This window comes from Myxocyprinus asiaticus, chromosome 8 (genome assembly GCF_019703515.2).
Source record: "Myxocyprinus asiaticus isolate MX2 ecotype Aquarium Trade chromosome 8, UBuf_Myxa_2, whole genome shotgun sequence".
Classification (NCBI taxonomy): Eukaryota; Metazoa; Chordata; class Actinopteri; order Cypriniformes; family Catostomidae; genus Myxocyprinus; species Myxocyprinus asiaticus.
The window spans coordinates 12737109-12756782 of NC_059351.1; the positions used below are offsets into that span (position 1 = coordinate 12737109).

At 37.1% G+C, this 19674-nt stretch overlaps 1 protein-coding gene across 1 annotated transcript in view; it reads left to right on the forward strand.

Moving 5' to 3' along the window:
* Positions 1–19674, forward strand: part of LOC127445557 (protein sidekick-1-like) — a 317499-nt gene that overhangs the window by 233959 nt on the left and 63866 nt on the right. Inside the window, exons 21-27 of the mRNA XM_051705711.1 lie at positions 1959–2074; positions 2288–2483; positions 7882–7980; positions 8237–8428; positions 9041–9162; positions 16089–16189; positions 17883–18033. Coding sequence (XP_051561671.1) covers positions 1959–2074; positions 2288–2483; positions 7882–7980; positions 8237–8428; positions 9041–9162; positions 16089–16189; positions 17883–18033 — 977 coding nt within the window. The remainder of the gene's footprint in view (positions 1–1958; positions 2075–2287; positions 2484–7881; positions 7981–8236; positions 8429–9040; positions 9163–16088; positions 16190–17882; positions 18034–19674) is intronic.

Sequence of the window (19674 nt, forward strand, 5' to 3'; positions counted from 1 at the left end):
ACATTTTGAAATTAAGTGTTATTTTAATGTATTTCTACATCAAATGAAACAAATAAGAGGCTTGTTAGTGTTTAAAGTTCTGTTTTGTTGGTATTTAAAGAAGTTTCTGTGTTGGTGTTTTTTCTTTTGGAGGTTACCATTGTGGAGAAGTGTGGAGCTAATGGTTAGATAGGTGGTTTACCATGTTAAAAATAACAATGTGTTTTGCTTTTGTCATGAAGCAAAGATTGAGGGATCATCACAATAAAGGCTGATTGAAGATCGGTGTAAACCTTTAGCAGCACTATTGTTGTTAAAGCAAAAAAGATATGTATAAAATGCTGATATGTATTGTTGCTAGCTTGTAGCAAGCTGTAATGTCCATTGGAGTTATTTAGACAAATCAAATTTAAGTGAGGTTTACTCAATTCAACAAAATATTTGAGTAAAGCCTACATTTACATTTTATATTAAGGAAACTCATTTTCACTGTATGGAACTTGTATGGAATTACAATTGAATTACATAAAATCAACAAAAAATTTTTTTTCAGTGTATAAACAATAGATGTACTGTAGTGTTGCAGTATACATGTAGATGTGGCAAACAATGTCTTCATATAGTCTGGTCCAATTTGCAGTTTATTCTGACTAAGACCTGCCCACTTAGATAGGAAGAGACCATCTAACAGACTTTTCAATTTACCAAACACAATTTGTTTTTGTTGTTTGCTTGTTTAGGGGTGGGTTCATCTGAAAGAGATACACAGTAACAGAACGCAGTGCAATAAGTAGTGCAAAATAAAAAAAAAAAAAAATAGCACGTCTGTCTTCGCGAACAGCAGTCGACACTGGAATAATTAGTGTGAAATGTGTAAAGACTTTAATAAGAATACTTTTAAAAGTACTAAATACAGACTTTTTCACAGTTGAAAGATGCAAAAAATACACTTCTGCAGGTATGTAGTTTACTTGCTACTAAGTCCATCAAAACTTCTTTAAAAGGTGCTAAACTTGCAAACTTTGGATTAGTTTGTGGGTAGTTTCTTCTCAGGAGTGCTTTTAGTGTCAACACTGTATCTTTTAAACACAACTTTGTTTCCTGGTGGATTGAATTAGCTGTGCACCCTGACTCCCAAAATGTATGTAGCAGCCAACCAATACGATTGGAAGCCCTGTTAAAGGAATATCCCGGGTTCAACACAAGTTAAGCTCAATCGACAGCATTTGTGGCATAATATTGATTACCACAACAATAATTTTTGACTTAACTTGTATTGAACCCGGAATATTCCTTTAAACTCTGCTAATTAGCTCTACTAATTTTGTGTGTAAAATGCATCAGACAGCCGGTGAACCGACGGAGCATGGGCGTGGCTTCTGAGGCTAAGACTACACTAGATATTCACATTTAGCTTTAAGTGCAACAGCACACTTTGCATAATTATGTTTGTTGATTTATTTGAATCTCCTGTTAAGTTCCATTAGTAAACACTACATGGCGCAGGCCAATAGGTTCAATTCCCGACACACCTCTATGTAAACCAATCAGGCAATTACGGCGATCTCTCAAAACTTATAAAAACGGTACTCACCTCAATGGCTTCTATTCAAGTTCAGTAGCACAGCCTTGCATAGCTTTCACCCTCCTCCTCTCCAGCACGACTTGTCTAGATCAGCTTTAGGTAGAGGGGATTAAGTTATTTTGTTCAGTATCATGTCTCCCGTCTCAGATGCAGCACGTTTCCAACAACAGCAGAATAATTATTTATGTCAAGAGGCAGCAGCATCTCTCTCTCTCGTCTAACAGCAGCAGCGTATTGACTAATATAAAGCAGCAGCAGCATGCATAAAACAGATCTAGTCCACCAAGACCAAACCTACTCCAATGTCATTTACATTAATAAAATCCTTTATAAAGTACTCTGAGAGTTGTCCTAACTGAAATATTTTTAAGACTAATTGTCTCCCTCTGTGCAGTCCCCACAGCGCCCCCTCAAGATGTGGATGCTGTTGCACTTAACTCCACGACCATCAAATTCACCTGGACGCCTCCACCCCAACAGTTCATCAACGGCATTAACCAGGGATACAAGGTAACAGTATAGAGAGAGACCTGAAAGAGAAAGATGCATTTTAAATGCAAATATCTACTGAAAGTTTATTTTGTGCACTAGCATATAAATTATTTCAAAGCTAACAGACATGGACTAAAAGCCACAAAGCACCAGGTTTGATTTAATGGTTTAATTTAAGCTCTAATTTGAGTTGAGAATGTTTACTATATGTCCTATTCTTGTATCTAACAGCTGCTGGTGTGGCCCGAAAACTGTCCAGAATGCATTACAATGGTGACCATTGCCCCCGAGTTTCATGGGTCACGTCACTATGGTTACGTTAGCAATTTAAAAAAGTTCACTTGGTATGAGACGGCAGTGCTGTGTTTCACCACGCCTGGCGATGGACCACCTAGCACACCACAACTCATCCAGACGCATGCTGACAGTAAGTACAAACACACGCAGTTGACACTTAAATGAAAAACAACTTAATTAAAGGTATAGTTCACCAAATATGACATTTCTTACATCATTTACTCACCTTCATGTTGTTTCTTTGCAATCTTGACATGTTACAAACATACACCGATCAGCCATTAAATCCATGGCTTCCTAATATTGTGTAGGTCCCTCTTGTGTTGCCAAAACAGCACCGACCCACATCTCAGAATGAGATGCTATTCTTCTCACCACAATTGTACAGAGTGTTTATCTGAGTTACCGTAGACTTTGTCAGTTCGAAGAAGTCTGGCCATTCTCTGTTGACCTCTCTCATCAACAAGGCGTTTCCATCCGCAGATTGCAAAGAAAACAACATGAAGGTGAGTTACTGGCTGTTTTTTGTTTTTGGCACCATTCGGAGTAAATTCTAGAGACTGTTGTACGTGAAAATCCCAGGAGATCAGCAGTTACAGAAATACTCAAACCAGCCCATCTGGCACCAACAATCATGCCACGGTCCAAATCCCTGAGATCACATTTTTCCCCATTCTGACTGGTTTGAACTGACAAAGTCTATGGTAACTCAGATAACCGCACTGCACATTTGTGGTGAGAAGAATAGCATCTCAGAATGCTATTCTGAGATGCGGGTTGGCGCTGTTTTGGCGGCACGAGGGGGACCTACACAATATTAGGCAGGTGGTTTTAATGTTGTGGCTGATCAGTGCATGTCACCCTCAGTGCTAACTTTCAGATACCCAGACACACTTACAGAGATGTGTCTGTAGTTAATTGGAGACAATCGACTAACAGTATGCTCATGATACTTGAAAACTGTCCAGCAGGCATTGAGATCTGTAAAAACAAGCCTGTTTGTTTGACATTTCAGACACCAGAATCGATGCACAGGAGAAATTGAGCCCTTTCACAATGCATACTGCAATTTGCCATGTAATTGTGCTTTTTACATCACCATTAATTAGTCTTTTGTCTGAATATATATTGGCCACCCAAGCTGTGTTTTCACGTCACGCCACAGGTGCAGAGAATCGGCCTTGACTAACCTGCAATTATTGAAGCAGGATCACTCCTGTTAGTCAGTGCTTCTGTGCTCAGTATTGATTGGCCTACTGTGTGTGCGTACACATGGATATATGTGTGTATGCACATGCAGCTGTTAACAGACAATGGAATTTTCATCAAATGATCACAGCAAGTGGTCTTCTCCGTATTGTTGAGCCACAGGAGCACGTTTCCCATGAATAGCTCAATCACACAAACAGGTTAGAGATATGCAAACCATTGTTCACACGTACTCGCTCTCAATTTTAAGGGTTTTATTTGTTATGTAAAGACTTACAAACTTGCATGTGGAAGCATTATGTTGAAAATTTGCTAATTTAATCGTTTAACTGGATATTTTGATTGAAGTTCTTTGGTTGTTCAGAGACTTTTGGTTGGTTTAATTGTACAAAGAATGGAATGGAATGAAAAAAATTCAGATAAAATGAAAAGCGTGTAGCTAAACTAACTACGAACAGAAACAATTAGCGAACATAGTGAATGAAAACAAATTAAAGTGAACCGAAAAGCATGTAGCTAAAGTAAGTAAATGAGAATAGAATCGATTTAGTAAACAAATTGAATGAAAACAAATTAAAGTAAAATGAAAATTATTTAGCTAAAGCAAGTGTGAATAGAATCAATTAAGTGAACAAAGTAAATGAAAACAAATTCAAGTTCAGTGAAAAGCATGCTAATGTACTGTAGGTAAATGCAAATAGAATCAATGTAGTGAACGAAGTGAATGAAGACAAATTTAAATAAAAAAAAAAGCATGTAGCTATAGTAAGTAAGTACGAAAAGAATCAATTTAGCAATCAAAGTGAATGAAAACAATTTAAAGTAAAACAAAAAGCATGTGGCTAACGTAAGCAAGTGCGAAAAAATTAATTTAGCAGATAGGGAGCCCATTTACATGCTTACCAACATGCTGATATTTTACATATGTATTGGCAAGAGGAACTTAAGTGTACATTGCCACTGTATTATTAGACACTATACATACAGATATATAACATATTGAATGCTGAAATTAAAAATCTCAAAACTATTATTTTCTCTGGCTGCTGTTCAGTCTCTACAAGTATACCTTGTCTGCAGCTTGCTGAATGTCCAGGTCCTTCATTCTCTATTGCACACAGGCTGAGTCTCTCTCGTGCGTTTTCGCTTTTGAAACAGGTTCATATGAAAGTCAGTGAGTGGTTTCAATTCTCTGTACAATGAATCTGCTCCCGTGTTTATTATGCCTGTTGCATGCAAGGCTCGCAATGAATAAGCGTGCATTGCTTCACACAATCAGTTTCTATGCAAGAATGTGCAGTTGAGGCAAGCGGGTACCTCCTGAAAGTTTAAATATGCCAATGTTAGCCACAGAAAGTGGGGAAAAACATTGGTGAAGTTTAGCCTATTGTACTAAAGTGCCTTGGTTTGTTCCTGGCAGGCAGCAGATGTCTTAACCCCGCCCCCACTCTAATTGGAGCCTTTAAGACTGAGCAGCCTGCAAGGAAAAACGCAGGACACATTTCTCCTATTGCGTGAAGTTTCCAGAAGTAAAAAAAAAAATAAAATAAAAAAAAAGGATACTGCATTAATTGTGTAAAAAAAATATATTTTTTTATAGTAATCAAAGAAATTAATGCGTTAAATTACCCAGCCCTAGTTTATTCTTAAAGAAAAGCCATTTAATGCGCTTATATCACCACACGTTGTCGGCTTATTAAGCATAATCGTGCTCAGAGTGAATTAAAACCATTTCAGTATAACAAAAAGCATGTAGCTTAAGGAAACTAGCTCAAAGAGAATAAATTTAGCAAACAAAGTTAACAAGCGGTATGAAACACGACACTAAAGTTAACAAGTACGAAAAGAATCAGTTTAGCAAAAATAGTTGCCAAAAGTTGTTGAAACCAAGGTGGTCTATAATATCTGGAGAAAGCAATCCGTTAGCATTTCCATTAATCTCAATGGCAGTTGCTCGGTTGGCACGTGACCCCCCCAGAAATGCACTTTTGGAAACTCAGTTCTGCAACCAATCAATTTAGCCATAAATGTCATGTGACTAACAACTCTGAAGCTGCAGGAAAATAATGTTATGACAAGGCTGATTAGCTGATGGCAGCACAAGAACGCACACAGTCTCAAGCTCTTCACTAGCAGCTATCATCCCCTGTGATATCAAAGGGAGCAGACACAATTTTTTTTTTTTCTCAATTTTATGCTTTAATAACAACCTCCAAAAATCAGGCACTGGTAAAACATATACTATAATATAATGAAATATTGTTGCTTAAGAAAATTTTAATTATATTTAGTTTGAATACATGGCTACTTTGAATGATCATCAGAGGAGAAAGATGCTTTTTGCAGCCAGATTGTGTAGTTAGCATCTACCATCAGGGGAAAACTGGTCCATACTAACCAGCCAAACCTTGACCCCTTTGCTGATGAGTCAGGAGAGAATGAGAGAGAGCTTTATCTGCTGTTGAACCAGCCACTGTGATCCATCCAAATATCATTATCAATTCATTTATTTACCAATTAATCATATACCCAAACACAATGAGCACTGCTGTACACAAAACCTAATCAACATTATTTAATAGAATTGGTATTTGAAGGGAATTCAACTGCAGTACAGTCAGTTCAGTGGGGTCATACATTCTTATAAGCATGTGTGATTGATTAACTTGTCAGTCTACTATGACGACTCGCTCTGATAAGGTCCGCTTGACAGTCAGGGCAGTAGAGTTTACTACGCTTGTGTTAGATTTAATGAGATTGAAGCTTCATCCGCACACATTAACCGCAGAGCTTTTCAGGCAACTGTCATGTAAGTCTGTCATTTATTGTCTTCCGGGGTCAGTATGCATGATTGATTAATCATGAAATGACTGCTAACACATCAAGGTAACTGCTTACAAACACATAATTTGCTTTCGCCTATTTGCATCTGTGATAGAACAGTTCCACGGCAACAAGCTATTCGTGGGAGTATTATGGATTGGTGGACTGAGGAAGCAGGGTAATCCTTTACCATGAGCGGGTTTAGTGTTAAAGTGTCCATAAAGTACTGCCAAATAAATAATAAGCTTTGTTCCACTCAAACATGTCATCCACACTCATCCACACACATATGCTTACAGTAAGAGCATTGACAAACATGCTGTGTATTTGTGGTTTTATATCCCCTCAGATAATAAAATTGTACGGCAGTGTTGTTTAAAGATTAATCTTCTTATGTGTTCTATCTCTATAGGTGACCTTCTTTTTCTAATAAAAATGCACTCTGTATGCTTACAGGCTCAGACAAACGCCTAATGCTCACATCCATAAAGCATGTTAAAATTGTTGCAATTGGAAATGCAGGGGTCTTTACTACTCAAAGACTTAACAACTAGCATCATTTTGCTGGTTTAAAAGGTGTTGTATGTTCCACTTAATAATAAAAAAAAGCCTTTGTCTACGCCTAGACAAATTATTTTTACTTTTGAAAATAGATTTGAATTGATGTACTCACGTGAGATGAAGATACCCCAGTCAAACACATGGTGGCTACCATGTTAAGATACTATGTGTCCTGCAATTTGACCAAGTTAATAAAAACAAACTTGGTTGTTATTCTACTATTCTTCTTCTTTTATATAATTTTTAAATACGTAGTTATTTTTTATTTTGTTTTTGTTCTGTTTAATGTACCTGTGTTTAAGTGTTTAATAGTGGATTTTTTTGGTTAAGAACTACACTACCCATGATCCAGCAAAGAAAGTTCCACCAATCAGAGAATTGCGGTAAACAAAGTGCGCCAAAAGAGCTCAGCAGTGTCTGTCCACTTCAGTGATGCACTGCCAATGGTGTAATCAATTCGGTTTCCCTACACTCTCAAATGACTTATAAATTTGTATATATATATGAATATATATGAATTGTTTGTGTACTATAAGCAACAACTTTAAACCAATAGGTATATAGATTTCCATATTTTTTGTTTGCGTTATTTGCAATGCTTCATGGGATTGTAGTTCATTCCTTCATAAAAGACGCTAACAGTCTTGAACCTTCGTCTTTTTATCCTATTTTCAAATCCTTTTTTTGTCTTAAATCAAAGTTTGCAATGATGCGATTGACCTTAGAGCTGGTTGGTTTGGGTTATGGCTTTTTATGAAGGATTTTATGAAATCCCTATGGGAAAAATGAATGGGAAAAATTGGGCAGTTACTATTGTGCTCTATTACTTAATGCACCTTTAACTGTGTGTGTGTGTGTGTGTGTGTGTGTGTGTGTGTGTGTGTGTGTGTGTGTGTGTGTGTGTTTGTGTGTGTGTGTGTATGTGTCTGCTGCAGAACCAGGCCCGGTGTCTCAACTGAGCTTCACTGAGATCCTGGACACATCTCTAAGGGTCAGCTGGCAAGAACCAGAAGACAAGAACGGCATTATCACAGGTGATAATATCCAGTTACAGTTAGAACTCACATGTCAATCACTTGAACCACAGAATCGCATTGTCAGCATAGCAATATGGAGCACTATGTTGTGTGATGCGCGTAAGTGAACTTTTAGAGAGTTCCTGCGATCAAAAAGTGTTCCAATTATGCTGGTTATGATGGTTAGTATGCTGCCTTAGAAGGTAGACCTATGTAGACAGTACCAGAGCCTGAATTTCTCTTTGTGTCTTCTCTCTCCTTCATTTCTTAATAGGTTACATCTTGTGGTGGGAGGAGACCGGGCAGAACAAAACTCTTGTATCGCAATCCCTCTCTAACTCCACACTGGCTCATAAAGTGACCGGTCTCACTTCACTCACCACATATACACTACAAGTGGCGGCCGTAACACAGGCCGGCACCGGTGTCCCCACCTCATTGACAATCTCAACAGGACTGCCACCAGGTATACACACCCACAAAAGCATACATACCAACACCAACAGCACTTTAATGCATCAAATTATCCCTGGGGAATCAGCCATAATCAAAATCTAAAGGAAGTTGAACACATGAAATAGGATGCCACAGTGGGGCACATATTTCACACAGACCAGCAAGCCGAGACACAGTCAGTAAGACTGTAATACATCATACAGAGTCAGTATGAAACTCTTGGGGATGCTGTGTGTGTGCGTGTTAGAGAGAACATGAAACAAATGATGATGACCAAAAGCCAAGCTACACTCATTATCTCCCACTGATATGCTGATGAGTCAGGAGAGAATGAGAGAGAGCTTTATCTACTGTTGAACCAGCCACTGTGATCCACCCAAATATCATTATCAATTCATTTAATTACCAATTAATCATATACCCAAACACAATGAGCACTGCTGTACACAAAACCTAATCAACTCTGAAGTGAGTTATGGGCCCATTTGCAAAGTTTTCTTTGAAGGATAATGAAGACACAGGATGCAGAAGAACAGAGAAGAACAAAACAGTAGAAATGTGAAAATGTTTCAGTTAGAGCAAATGGCAACAATAATAAATGTTTTGGTTTACTTGTGAACAGAGCTTCCTGGTGCACCCTCCAATCTGGTCATCTCCAACATTAGTCCGCGATCCGCCACCATAAGGTTTCACCCCGGCAGTGACGGCAAGACTGCCATCTCCAAATGGATCGTGGAAGGACAGGTGTGTAGGCGTATATGTGTGTGACTTGGCAAAAGCACCCTGTCCTGACAAATTGTTGGCAAATGGTTAACTTTGCCATGAATGGTAATTTTCTCTTATCACAAATAGTAATTTTCCTAATGCACAAATGGTCACTTTTCTTTGCAAAATATTTCACTTTGTCAGAAATTATAATTTTCTATCTGCCACATTGGTTAACTTTGCCAGAAATTGTAATTTTCTCTCTCCCAAAATGCTAACTTTGCCATAAATTGGCATTTAATCTCTACATAATGGTTAACTTTGCCAATAACTGCACTTTTGTCTTAAAACAAATTAAATGATTAATTTTGCCAAAAAAGCCAGTTTTTTTTTTCAGCATAATGGTTCAGTTTGCCACAAATTGCAATTTTGTCTTTGCAAAATGGTTAAATTTGCCATGAATGGCAACTTGACTCTGCAGAATGGTTAACATTGCCACAAATTTTCTTTCTGCATAATGGTTAACTTTGCCATGAACTGCACTTGTGTCTCTACAGAATGGTTAATTTGCCATGAATGGCAATTTTCTCTCTACCAAATTGTTAACTTTGTCTCGAACTGTAAAATTCTCCCTGTTAAATGGTTAACTTTGCCAGAAATAGTAATATCCTCCATGCCAAATGGTTAACTTTGCCACAAAAGGCAATTTTCTTTCTGCATAATGGTTGACTTTCCTCAATTGGCAATTTTCTCTCTGCCACGTGGTAAATCTTGCCAAGAATGGCCAATTATTATCCTGTAAAATTGTTAACTTTGCCACAAAATACAATATTGTCAATGCAAAATGATTGTTAACATTGCCACAAATGTAATTTTTTTTCTCTGCTGAATGGTTATTTGCTACATATGGTAATGTTCTCTCTCGATAATGGTTAACTTTGCCACAAACTGCACTTTTGTCAATTTAGAATGGTTAACTTTACCACGAATGTAAATTTTATTTCTGCATAAATGCTAACTTTGCCACAAATGGCAATTTTGTCTTTTAAAAAATTGTTCACTTTCCACAAAAGGCAATTGTCTCTCTGCCAAATGGTTAACTTTGCCAGGAACTGCAATTTTGTCCAAAATTGGTCAAGTTTGCCAAAAATGGCACTTTTCATTCTGTCGAATGGTTAATTTGCCACAAATTATAATTTTATTTCTGCCAAATGGCTAACTTTGCCACAAATGGCCATTTTCTTACTACATAATGGTGAACTTTGCCATGAACTGCACTTTTGCCTATGCAGAATGGTTAACTTTCCACGAATGGCAATTTTCTCTCTGCCTAATGGTTAACTTTGCCACAAATGGTAATATTCTCCCTGCCAAATGGTTTATTTTGCCACAAATGGTAATATTCTCCCTGCCAAATGGTTAATTTTGCCACAAATTATAATATGCTCCCTGCCAAATGGTTACATTTGCCACAAATATTAAAATTATCCCTGCCAAATGGTTAACTTTGCCACAAATTATAATATTCTCCCTGCCAAATGGTTAATTTTGCCACAAATGGTAATATTCTCCCTGTCAAATGGTTAATGTAGCCACAAATGGTAATATTCTCCCTGCCAAATGGTTAACTTTGCCACGATTCCACGAGTTTCCTTTCTGCATATTGGTTAAATTTTCCACAAATGGCAATTTTGTCTTTGCAAAAATGGTGAACTTTGCCAAGAATGGCCAATTATTAATCTGCGAAATTGTTGTTAACTTTGCCATGAACTGCAATTTTGTCAATGCAAAATTGGTCAACTTTGCCACGAATGGCAATTTGCTATCTGCTGAATGGTTATTTGCCAGAAATGGTAATTTTCTGTCTGCCAAATGGCTAACTTTGTCACAAATAACCATTTTCTTTCTCCTTAATGACTACCTTTGCCACGAACTGTACTTTTGTCTATTCAGAATGGTTAACTTTCCCACAAATGGCAATTTTCTTTTTGCATAGTGGCTAACTTTGCCACAAATGCCATTTTTGTCTTTTCAAAATGGTTAACTTCCACAAATGGCAATTTCTTCTCTGCCAAATGGATAACTTTGGCAAGAATGGCCAATTATTATTCTGCAAAATATTTACCTTTGCCACGAACTGCAAATTTGCAGATGCAAAATTTGTCAAGTTTGCCATAAATGGCAATTTTCTTTCAGCTGAATGTTTAATTTGCCATAAATGGAAATTGTCTCTCTGCCAAATGGTTAACTTTGCCACAAATGGCCATTTTCTTCCTGCACAATGGTAAACTTTGCCACAAACTGCATTGTTCTCTATGCAAAATGATCAACTTGGCTACAAATGGCAATTTTCTCTCTAACGAATGGTTAACTTTGCAACTAATGGTCATTTCTGTCTGCCCTATTGGTTCAGTTTGCCACAAATGGCAATGTTCTCTCTGCCAAGACTATGGAATATAACTGAGTGCGTTTACATGGACACTAGAAAGCAGCGTATTGCGAGAACGTGGCTTATTGATAGAAAGCTGTGTTTCTGTTTACATGCACTGTATAAGCAGCGTACTTTTAACTCATGTATACATGCAACTTGGTGAGAAAGCAGCATTCTCCATAGCGACGTAATATCCCTGCGACGCTTGTGTAAATAACAAACACGGCATCTGAGAAAGACTTTGCTATTTTATTCTGTTGCTTCGCTTTATTTACATATATTTCACAGTTGTTGCTGTGATTGTTTCCTTAACATTCTGTTGAAACCTGGAGCGGAATCTTTTATCCCATAAGTAAAACACCGGGATTCCCCCAATGTAAAAGTGCTTATATGCGGAGATGGGACAGTCGATAATTTACACTGGTGTTTATAAATGAGTATAGTTTATTGTGTATGTGCTTTCCCTACTGTACTCCTGTAAATGTTGAAGTCTTTCTTCTTTGTTTACTTCTTGTTCGGCTCCATCTGATGACGTGTGTTACCCCCGGTCTGTTCACGCACATGCGCACTCTTCAAAAACCTGTGAGAACACCGCTTATGTGTTTACATGGCCACATAAGCCGCGTTCTCCGGGAGAAGCCTAGGTGTGTTAACCCGCTATCTCTTAATCCTTTAAATGGCATAAGGAAACCCGCGTTCTCATTTACATGTCATTTCAGAATGGCGCTTTCTACAAAAACCCTGAAATAAACCATTTCCTTAAGTGCATGTAAATGGGGTCACTGTTAGGTGTGTGCTCATAAGTTTAAGTGTGTGTGTGTACATAAGTATGTGTATATTTGAGTATTTGTGTGTGTGTGTGTGTGTGTGTGTGTGATGCCCTTGTCTGGCAGGCTGTGCTCCAGTGAAGATGCTGTTGTCTGGCAGATACTTCACCTCCAAGGAAAAAAAGACTTGCTCTTCCACTAAAACATCTTCCCCCGGAGAGAACGCACACACAAACACACACATTTGAAAGCACACTGGCACTATGTATTTGACATAGTACAAGGAGGCTAAGGAGATGTCATGCTCTGTGTCTCTCAGCCCTTTAGGTGTAGTGTGTGTTTGGTGTGTGCATATGTGTTAAGCCCCTCTTGGATGGTGTCCAGCTCTGTGCAGCGTGAAGTGAAATACTCCTCTTAATGAGATCCCTCCCTATTTCTCTCAGTTTTTCTACACTCTTGTCCTTAATGCTGTTTAATTGAGAGAGAGCAGGAAGGAGGGAGTCAGAAGGAGGGATGAGAGAAGAGAGAGGCAGGGGCAGACTGGGAAGAGAAATCGGGCCTGGATGTTACATAGAAACTGGCCCAAAATTAGGGATGGGCGATACTATTTATTTTCTTTTCAATCCGATACCAAGTACTTTTAGGCCAATATCGCCGATATCGATACGAATACAGATACCTTTTTAGATATTTATGGGCCTAAACAGAAAATTATTAGGCTGCTTTGTTTACCCTTTAAATTAGTTAGTATAAGCCACATATAAAACCTCAAAATTAACCATAGAAATTATTATATCGTTACTATTACTAAAACCAAGTTACCATATGGATACTACAGTAATGCTGTAGTAAAACCATGGTTAATTGTATCAAAACCTTGGTTACTGCAAAAAGAATAAAAAAAGAAAAAAACATGGTTACTACAGTCCTGGTTACTAGTCATGGTTAATACAATATTTCCACAGTAAATCCATGGTAAGTTTTCTTAAGGGTATCAATTATTAACAAGGATTAAAGATCGTTATCAGTGTTTTAACTCTGAATTTAAATAAACTTGTAAAAATGGTCAAACAAGCCCATTATAATACATGTCACGTCTAGGTTTGTCATTATTTAGTGTGAATAACTCCAGATGCTGTTTTTCTGTCATTACCTCGGGAAAGCACTGCTCTCTCGTTGAACGAGCGCTATGACTAAAAGGGTGAGCGCTGTCTGTCTGCAAGTGTATTTTAGCATTTCTGCATGTCAAGATGAGCGGAAGAAAAAATTGTTCCGGTGCCATGCAACAATTCGCTCATTTAATTCTTTTTTTCCACTTCGAAGCTTATGAGATGCATTAATATTCAATGTAATTCACTGGCCCAAAGGTTGTTGAGCAGGCTGGGGGGTGTTGCTGGGCCCCCTTCAGCATATCGCGGTACGTTTCGCGGCCCGTTTCAGCTTATCACCACCCGTTCAGCCCCGTTTCGCGTCCGGCCCACCGGGAAAAGTCCAGGTTCTCCCTATGGCCAGTCCGCCCGTGGAAAGAGGAGAAGATTAGAGTTACTGAGGTGGCACTAATAGGGTCTTAAATCTATGGGTTATAAATCAGCTTGTGTAGATGAGTTTTGTACAGCTGACTTCATCACAGCTGTATGCTGGAACAGGGTGGCTGCCAGTTCTGTTTCCCTTTGTAATCTATTTACCTTTCCTCTGTTAGAGCATAGCTGCACAATACATGCTGGCTTGTAGAGGTCTGTGTAGAAACAGTGTCTTTGTTTCAACATATGGTTCACAATATTAAAGAGGACATAACAGCATTTTTCTTGCTTTTTTGGAATATGAGTTTGATGTACTATGTTGACAAACTCTACTGTTCACAACACAAAGCTCCTTTCCCAGGTCCTACGTTTATTTGAAACTAAGCAAAAACAAACCATTTAGAAATTGCAGTGATTATGATGTCACATACATGAGTTCATTAACATATGATTGCACATGTTTATATATCAGTGTTTATTCAGCATTTAGCAACTTTTAATGATCAATTTCAGCATAAACTATTCCAATATGCATAGGTTAGCCAATCAAAACAGACAGAGGTCATTTACATATGGAAGTCTTAAAGGTACAGTTTTTTTTAAATCGCAATGGCGATATGGAACTCCCACTTTTCATGATCCAATCATGTAAATAAAATAATGTCCTGCACTACATTTTTCTCATTTAATATCCTGTTTTACATGGAAATATGTCAAATGTTTTAAGTTAAATGGTTTGCAAAGGCTGTTTTAAGTTGAAATTAAAGGGATAGTTCTCCCATTTTTTTTTTTCACCGTTATGTTGGAACCCATTTTCTTGCATGGAACACACGAGATGTTAGGCAGAATGTTAGCCTCAGTCACCATTCACTTTCATTGCATCCTTTTTCTATACAATAAAAGTGAATAGTGACTATAGCTGTCAATTTCTAATATTCTGCCTAACATGTCCTCTTTTGTTCTGTGCAAGAGAGTTAGGTTTGGAACCACATGAGAGGGTGAGTAAAATATTTTCATTTTTGGGTGAACTATCCCTTTAACTCAATGGATCAGAGAGAGGGTGGAAAATAGTGATGTACAACTAAATTCGACTGTTTTGGTGCACAAAACATAATAAGTGACTAACATTATATTCAATTTTGGCCTTTTAAGCATTTTGACACTTGTATTAAACACAGGTTGCTCAATGAATCAATGGAACCAGCTTTCAATGAGATCCTGGAGGAAATATGTCTTACGTGAATGTGAAATGTTTGAAAAGATCAGCAGTTTTTGTTTAAAGATAATGACTGGTTACATTAATCACTGTTTTTTTGTACCATTTATTTTGATGTTGTGGATCCACTTTTTTTTATTTTATTTTTTTTTTATTAGCTCATTATCTTATTACAGCTTTATTAAGATCAAGGTGGTTACAAAATGAGCCCCTTCCATCTTTTTGAAGTCATTGTTTAGAATCTATGGTAACATGCTTTTGATTAGCCCATATAAAAAAAGAGATATCCAAAGCACTAAACAAAAGTGGCAGCACTGATATGGAGTCTGCACTGCAGGCAGCTTGGTTTTGTTTGCAACTGCATTTCTTCTCTGTCCATTTTTTTTATCAGCTATGACTATTCAATATGACCTTTGGTGTGGTCGAAATAGGATACTACCCTTGTCTTACTAGGAATGCATTATGCAATATGTGCAGTGTACTGTATCCCACAATTCAGTTGAATGCGACTTGACCTTCCTTTTCGAGAGCGACAGACTGAAAGTGTTATCATCTGCAGTTATAACATCTAATTTGTGGCTCATTATTTGATTGGGCTGCCAACTTATTACACAAACTGGATTAATAACCATGTAGTTTATTGTAGGTCAGAACACATGCTCCAATACATTGAGCTGCACATACATTCCTATGCAGGCAATGAGAATTTGAAAATTGCTCGCAACAGAACCAGACTCAATTTCTAGCATCCTTCTCCAAAAGGTCTTGTGTTATCTCAGTATTTTCTGAGCAACTAAATTGCAAAAAGCCTGAAAAATAAGGAAAAAGGAGATAACTGAACAGCAGACAATTAAACATCTCTTGCTGATACAGTATATACATGCAAAATAGTGAGTTTATGCAATGTTGTTGCGTACTGCATACTATTTTACATGCTTTTTAAAAGATAGTATGTAATATACACAGTATGTAGTGTGCAGTATGCTGTGCATTTAGATTTATTGTGGAACATACTCTTTCTGTGGCCATAGGTGGGTGACGAAGAGGAGTGGAAGGTTCTGTATGAGAGAGAGAGTCCGCCATCTTCTGACACTCTGGAGATCCCCAACCTCATCCCCTTCACCCAGTACAAGTAAGACTCTCACTCATTTACCTTCTGGAAAGAATAGCATCTAATTCCATGCTGATCCACGCTTATTAGTGCTGTTTTTGCAACTGGTAAACCACCCTTGCCGTGCTGATCACCACCAAAATTTAGTTGGTAAAAGTTGTCGAGCAGCATGATCTTTTTGGTGAAGCTGGTTGTCTTGTTGGTAAGGCGAGTAAAGGAATGGTTCACGCAAAATAAACCCTCACCCTCATGTAGTTCCAAACCCATGTGACTTGTTGGATGTCCAAAGTGCTATTTTCCATAATGGGGACTGGGGCTGTCAAGTTACAAAAATGATTGAAGAATCACCATAGAAGTAGTCCATGCGAATCATGCACTGTGTTCCAAGTCTTCTGAAGCCATACAATAGCTTTGTGTGTGGAAAAGACCAATATTTAAGTTGTATTTCCTTGAAAATCCTCTCCACTGTAGTTGTCAAATATAATTTGCGCTCATGCTCAGTTCAAATATGGCATGATTCAAAGGCATTATTTTGCTGAACATTTGTCGTAGCTCTCAAATTTCATTCAGTTCTAATATGATGCGTAAAATTAGTGTGACCTGTCTTGAGGTGTTGACACTTATTTGAACAGAACGAGACTTAAGAGATGCAATGGATTGACAAAATTCTGGACACACTGCAAAACAATAAAAAAACAAAAAAACAAAAAAAAACAGAATTATTGTCTTCTTTTGCAGTAAAGTACGTTTTTATTCCCTTCAAAAATGTTATATAGTGCTACTGTGAATAAGGTCCGTTACTGCTGCCATGATCAATAGAAAATGTATATCTTTTAAATTCAATACATTTTACCACCTGTTTTCATTTGGTAGCACAATGTAAATTATACTGACAATTTTTGTAAATGAAGCGCAATCTATAACAAGCCTAATTTACATAGAAAGTAGGCGTGTTTGCATGGAAAGGAATGATGATTTAAATACTGAAGACACAACAGTATCACTCGAGTAAATTTATCTTGTTTTAAGAATGTTTAGATAATTTTACTGCAAAGCAAGAAAAAAAAATGTGAGTAAAAAAATATTTATTTGCATTGCAGTATATATTTTTTGAGTTTTAAAGAAAAAAAATCATACAGGTTTGGAACAACATGAGGGTGAGTACATTATTACAGTATTTTCATTTTTAGTGAATTAGCCCTTTTAGAAACCTCACGGGTACACAAGCATCCAGTGCTTGGAATCTACTAAAAACACATATTCTGTGTAGTGCCTATGCTGATCTCTCCAGCAGGTTTCTTGCTGTCTTTCTGGGTAAATTTCAGCTGTGCGATTTATATGACCTTTTAGTATTGATTTAACACAAATCACAATCCCAAATCTCCCAGCCTTCATGTATCTGTCTCCATCTCCCCACTATCTTTGCTTCTGTCTTTAGTTTTTTTGTGTGTTTCATCTCTTCCTCATTCTTCTCCATCTCTTTCTCCCCATTCCTCTATTCCATTTCTCTCCTTAATTGATTTTCTCAAGGTCCTGAAGAAAGATTGTCTTCTGATTCTCCACACACTATCTTGTCCTAAAGGGATTACAGATTATCAGGGGCTGCAGAGATCTGTTATCCTGTCCAAACCCCCCTGTTCTGCCACTACTCACGAGCAAGATCAGGGAATTAAAAACAACATATTTCTACCTTCCTTTTATTCTTGTGTTTCAGATTCAGGATGAAGCAGGTGAACATTGTGGGGTCAAGTCCCTTCAGTCAACCTTCTCGAGTGATGCAGACCCTGCAGGCTATTCCAGATGTGGCCCCGACAGACCTCACTGTGTTCTCTGCTACTGAAACCAGCCTGAGGATTCGCTGGGAGGTGAGAAAGAGACACGTATACACACTTACTGTCACCAGACAGTTAAACTAAAGGTATATTTACACCAAGTCTACATTTTCAACACAATATGATTTCAAAATGAACAATGCATCACAAACTATGGCTGAGGCAATGTAGCAAAAATATATGGGTGTTTATTCAACTGCGGGCACTTTTAGCATTGTGGATTGCTTGAAAGTAAAGTTTTGTTAAAGTCTCATTTTTCATACTCTCAATATTTTTTTTGTGTACTAACAATGTCCATCAGTGTATGGACATGCACCAAAGGATTTTTTTTTTTTTTTTTTTTTCATTTCTCTGAAAGTCATTAAAATCTCACTACAGTGTCATTTCCACCACATTTTAATGTGTTTAATAAAATTCCACAGTGCAAATGACTGTGATGGAAAAGACATTTTTATAAATAAAATGGCCAACTCCTTTTTCTTGCTAAGGCTAATTTTATAGCTAACATTTTATGTATCCTAAATGTAAACAATTCAATAATATTTTCACACTTTTTGTGTAATTGGCAAAATTATAGCTTGATTGGAAATGACGCCCAATAAATTCTCTGCTCACAACTGTTATTTACCTTTATTTATCTTTTGTTTTTCTTCAAACATAACTTTTATAACACTTCATCTCAAGCATGCTCTTCACTCACTTGGTTAACAATTACACTAACCCTTGGGGGGAAAGAAACTTTTATTAAGGTCAAAATTGCTTGGTTTGGTGGAAATGACGCTTTATGACAGTAATCATTTTTTTTAAAATGAAAAAATAAAAACAATTCACACTCTAAGTATTGAAATTAAGTTTATTTCACTCTTTGTTTAGATTACCACATGTAATTATTTGTATTTTCTTATAATGGATTTTCATAGTTTAATGTTGAAAGTCTGGTTCAGGGACCCAATAAATAATGATGGCATGATCAAAGTTTCCAATTCAGTTTTAATGAGACCCTCATATAACAACAACAACAACAAAGCAAAAAAAAAAAAAGAAAAAAATCAGTTTTAATAAAAATCAACCCCTGGGAAATGAAAGTGCACAAAACTGAAGAAAACCCCATATATATTTTGATATTTTCATTCTTCTATACAATATTCGATAAATGTCTCCATTTTATGCCCTGTTGTATTTTCTCTAAAATTGTTTAAAAGGGTGATTTGTTTTATTTCAATAAAAGGACCTTCATTTCAACCAAACAACCATTTTAATCCATTTTAATTTCCTTAGTTTAATCCAAGAGGTAGAAATTACTTTGTTTTCAAAGATATTTTATTATTGTCATTTATATGCACCTATATTACAGCACATAGTAATAAGTAGCAATATTTGCCTAAAAAAGCAAAATAAACCTTTTTTTTTTTTTTTAAGAATAATGTGATATATCCCTAACAAATGGTATTTAAAAGAACCAAGAAGGTTCTTCTGTTGTATCATAGGAACTTAAAGAGGTTCTCAATTTGGTGTTAACAGGCTTAATCATTATCACAGATACAGGAATACTTATAAATATACAGTATAGAGATTTACTCTCACACACTCAAACACAGGAAGAGATGGACACAACCACACTTTGTGGGGTTCTTATGTGCACAGTTTCTAGGTGAAGGATATGCTGGAAGGGGT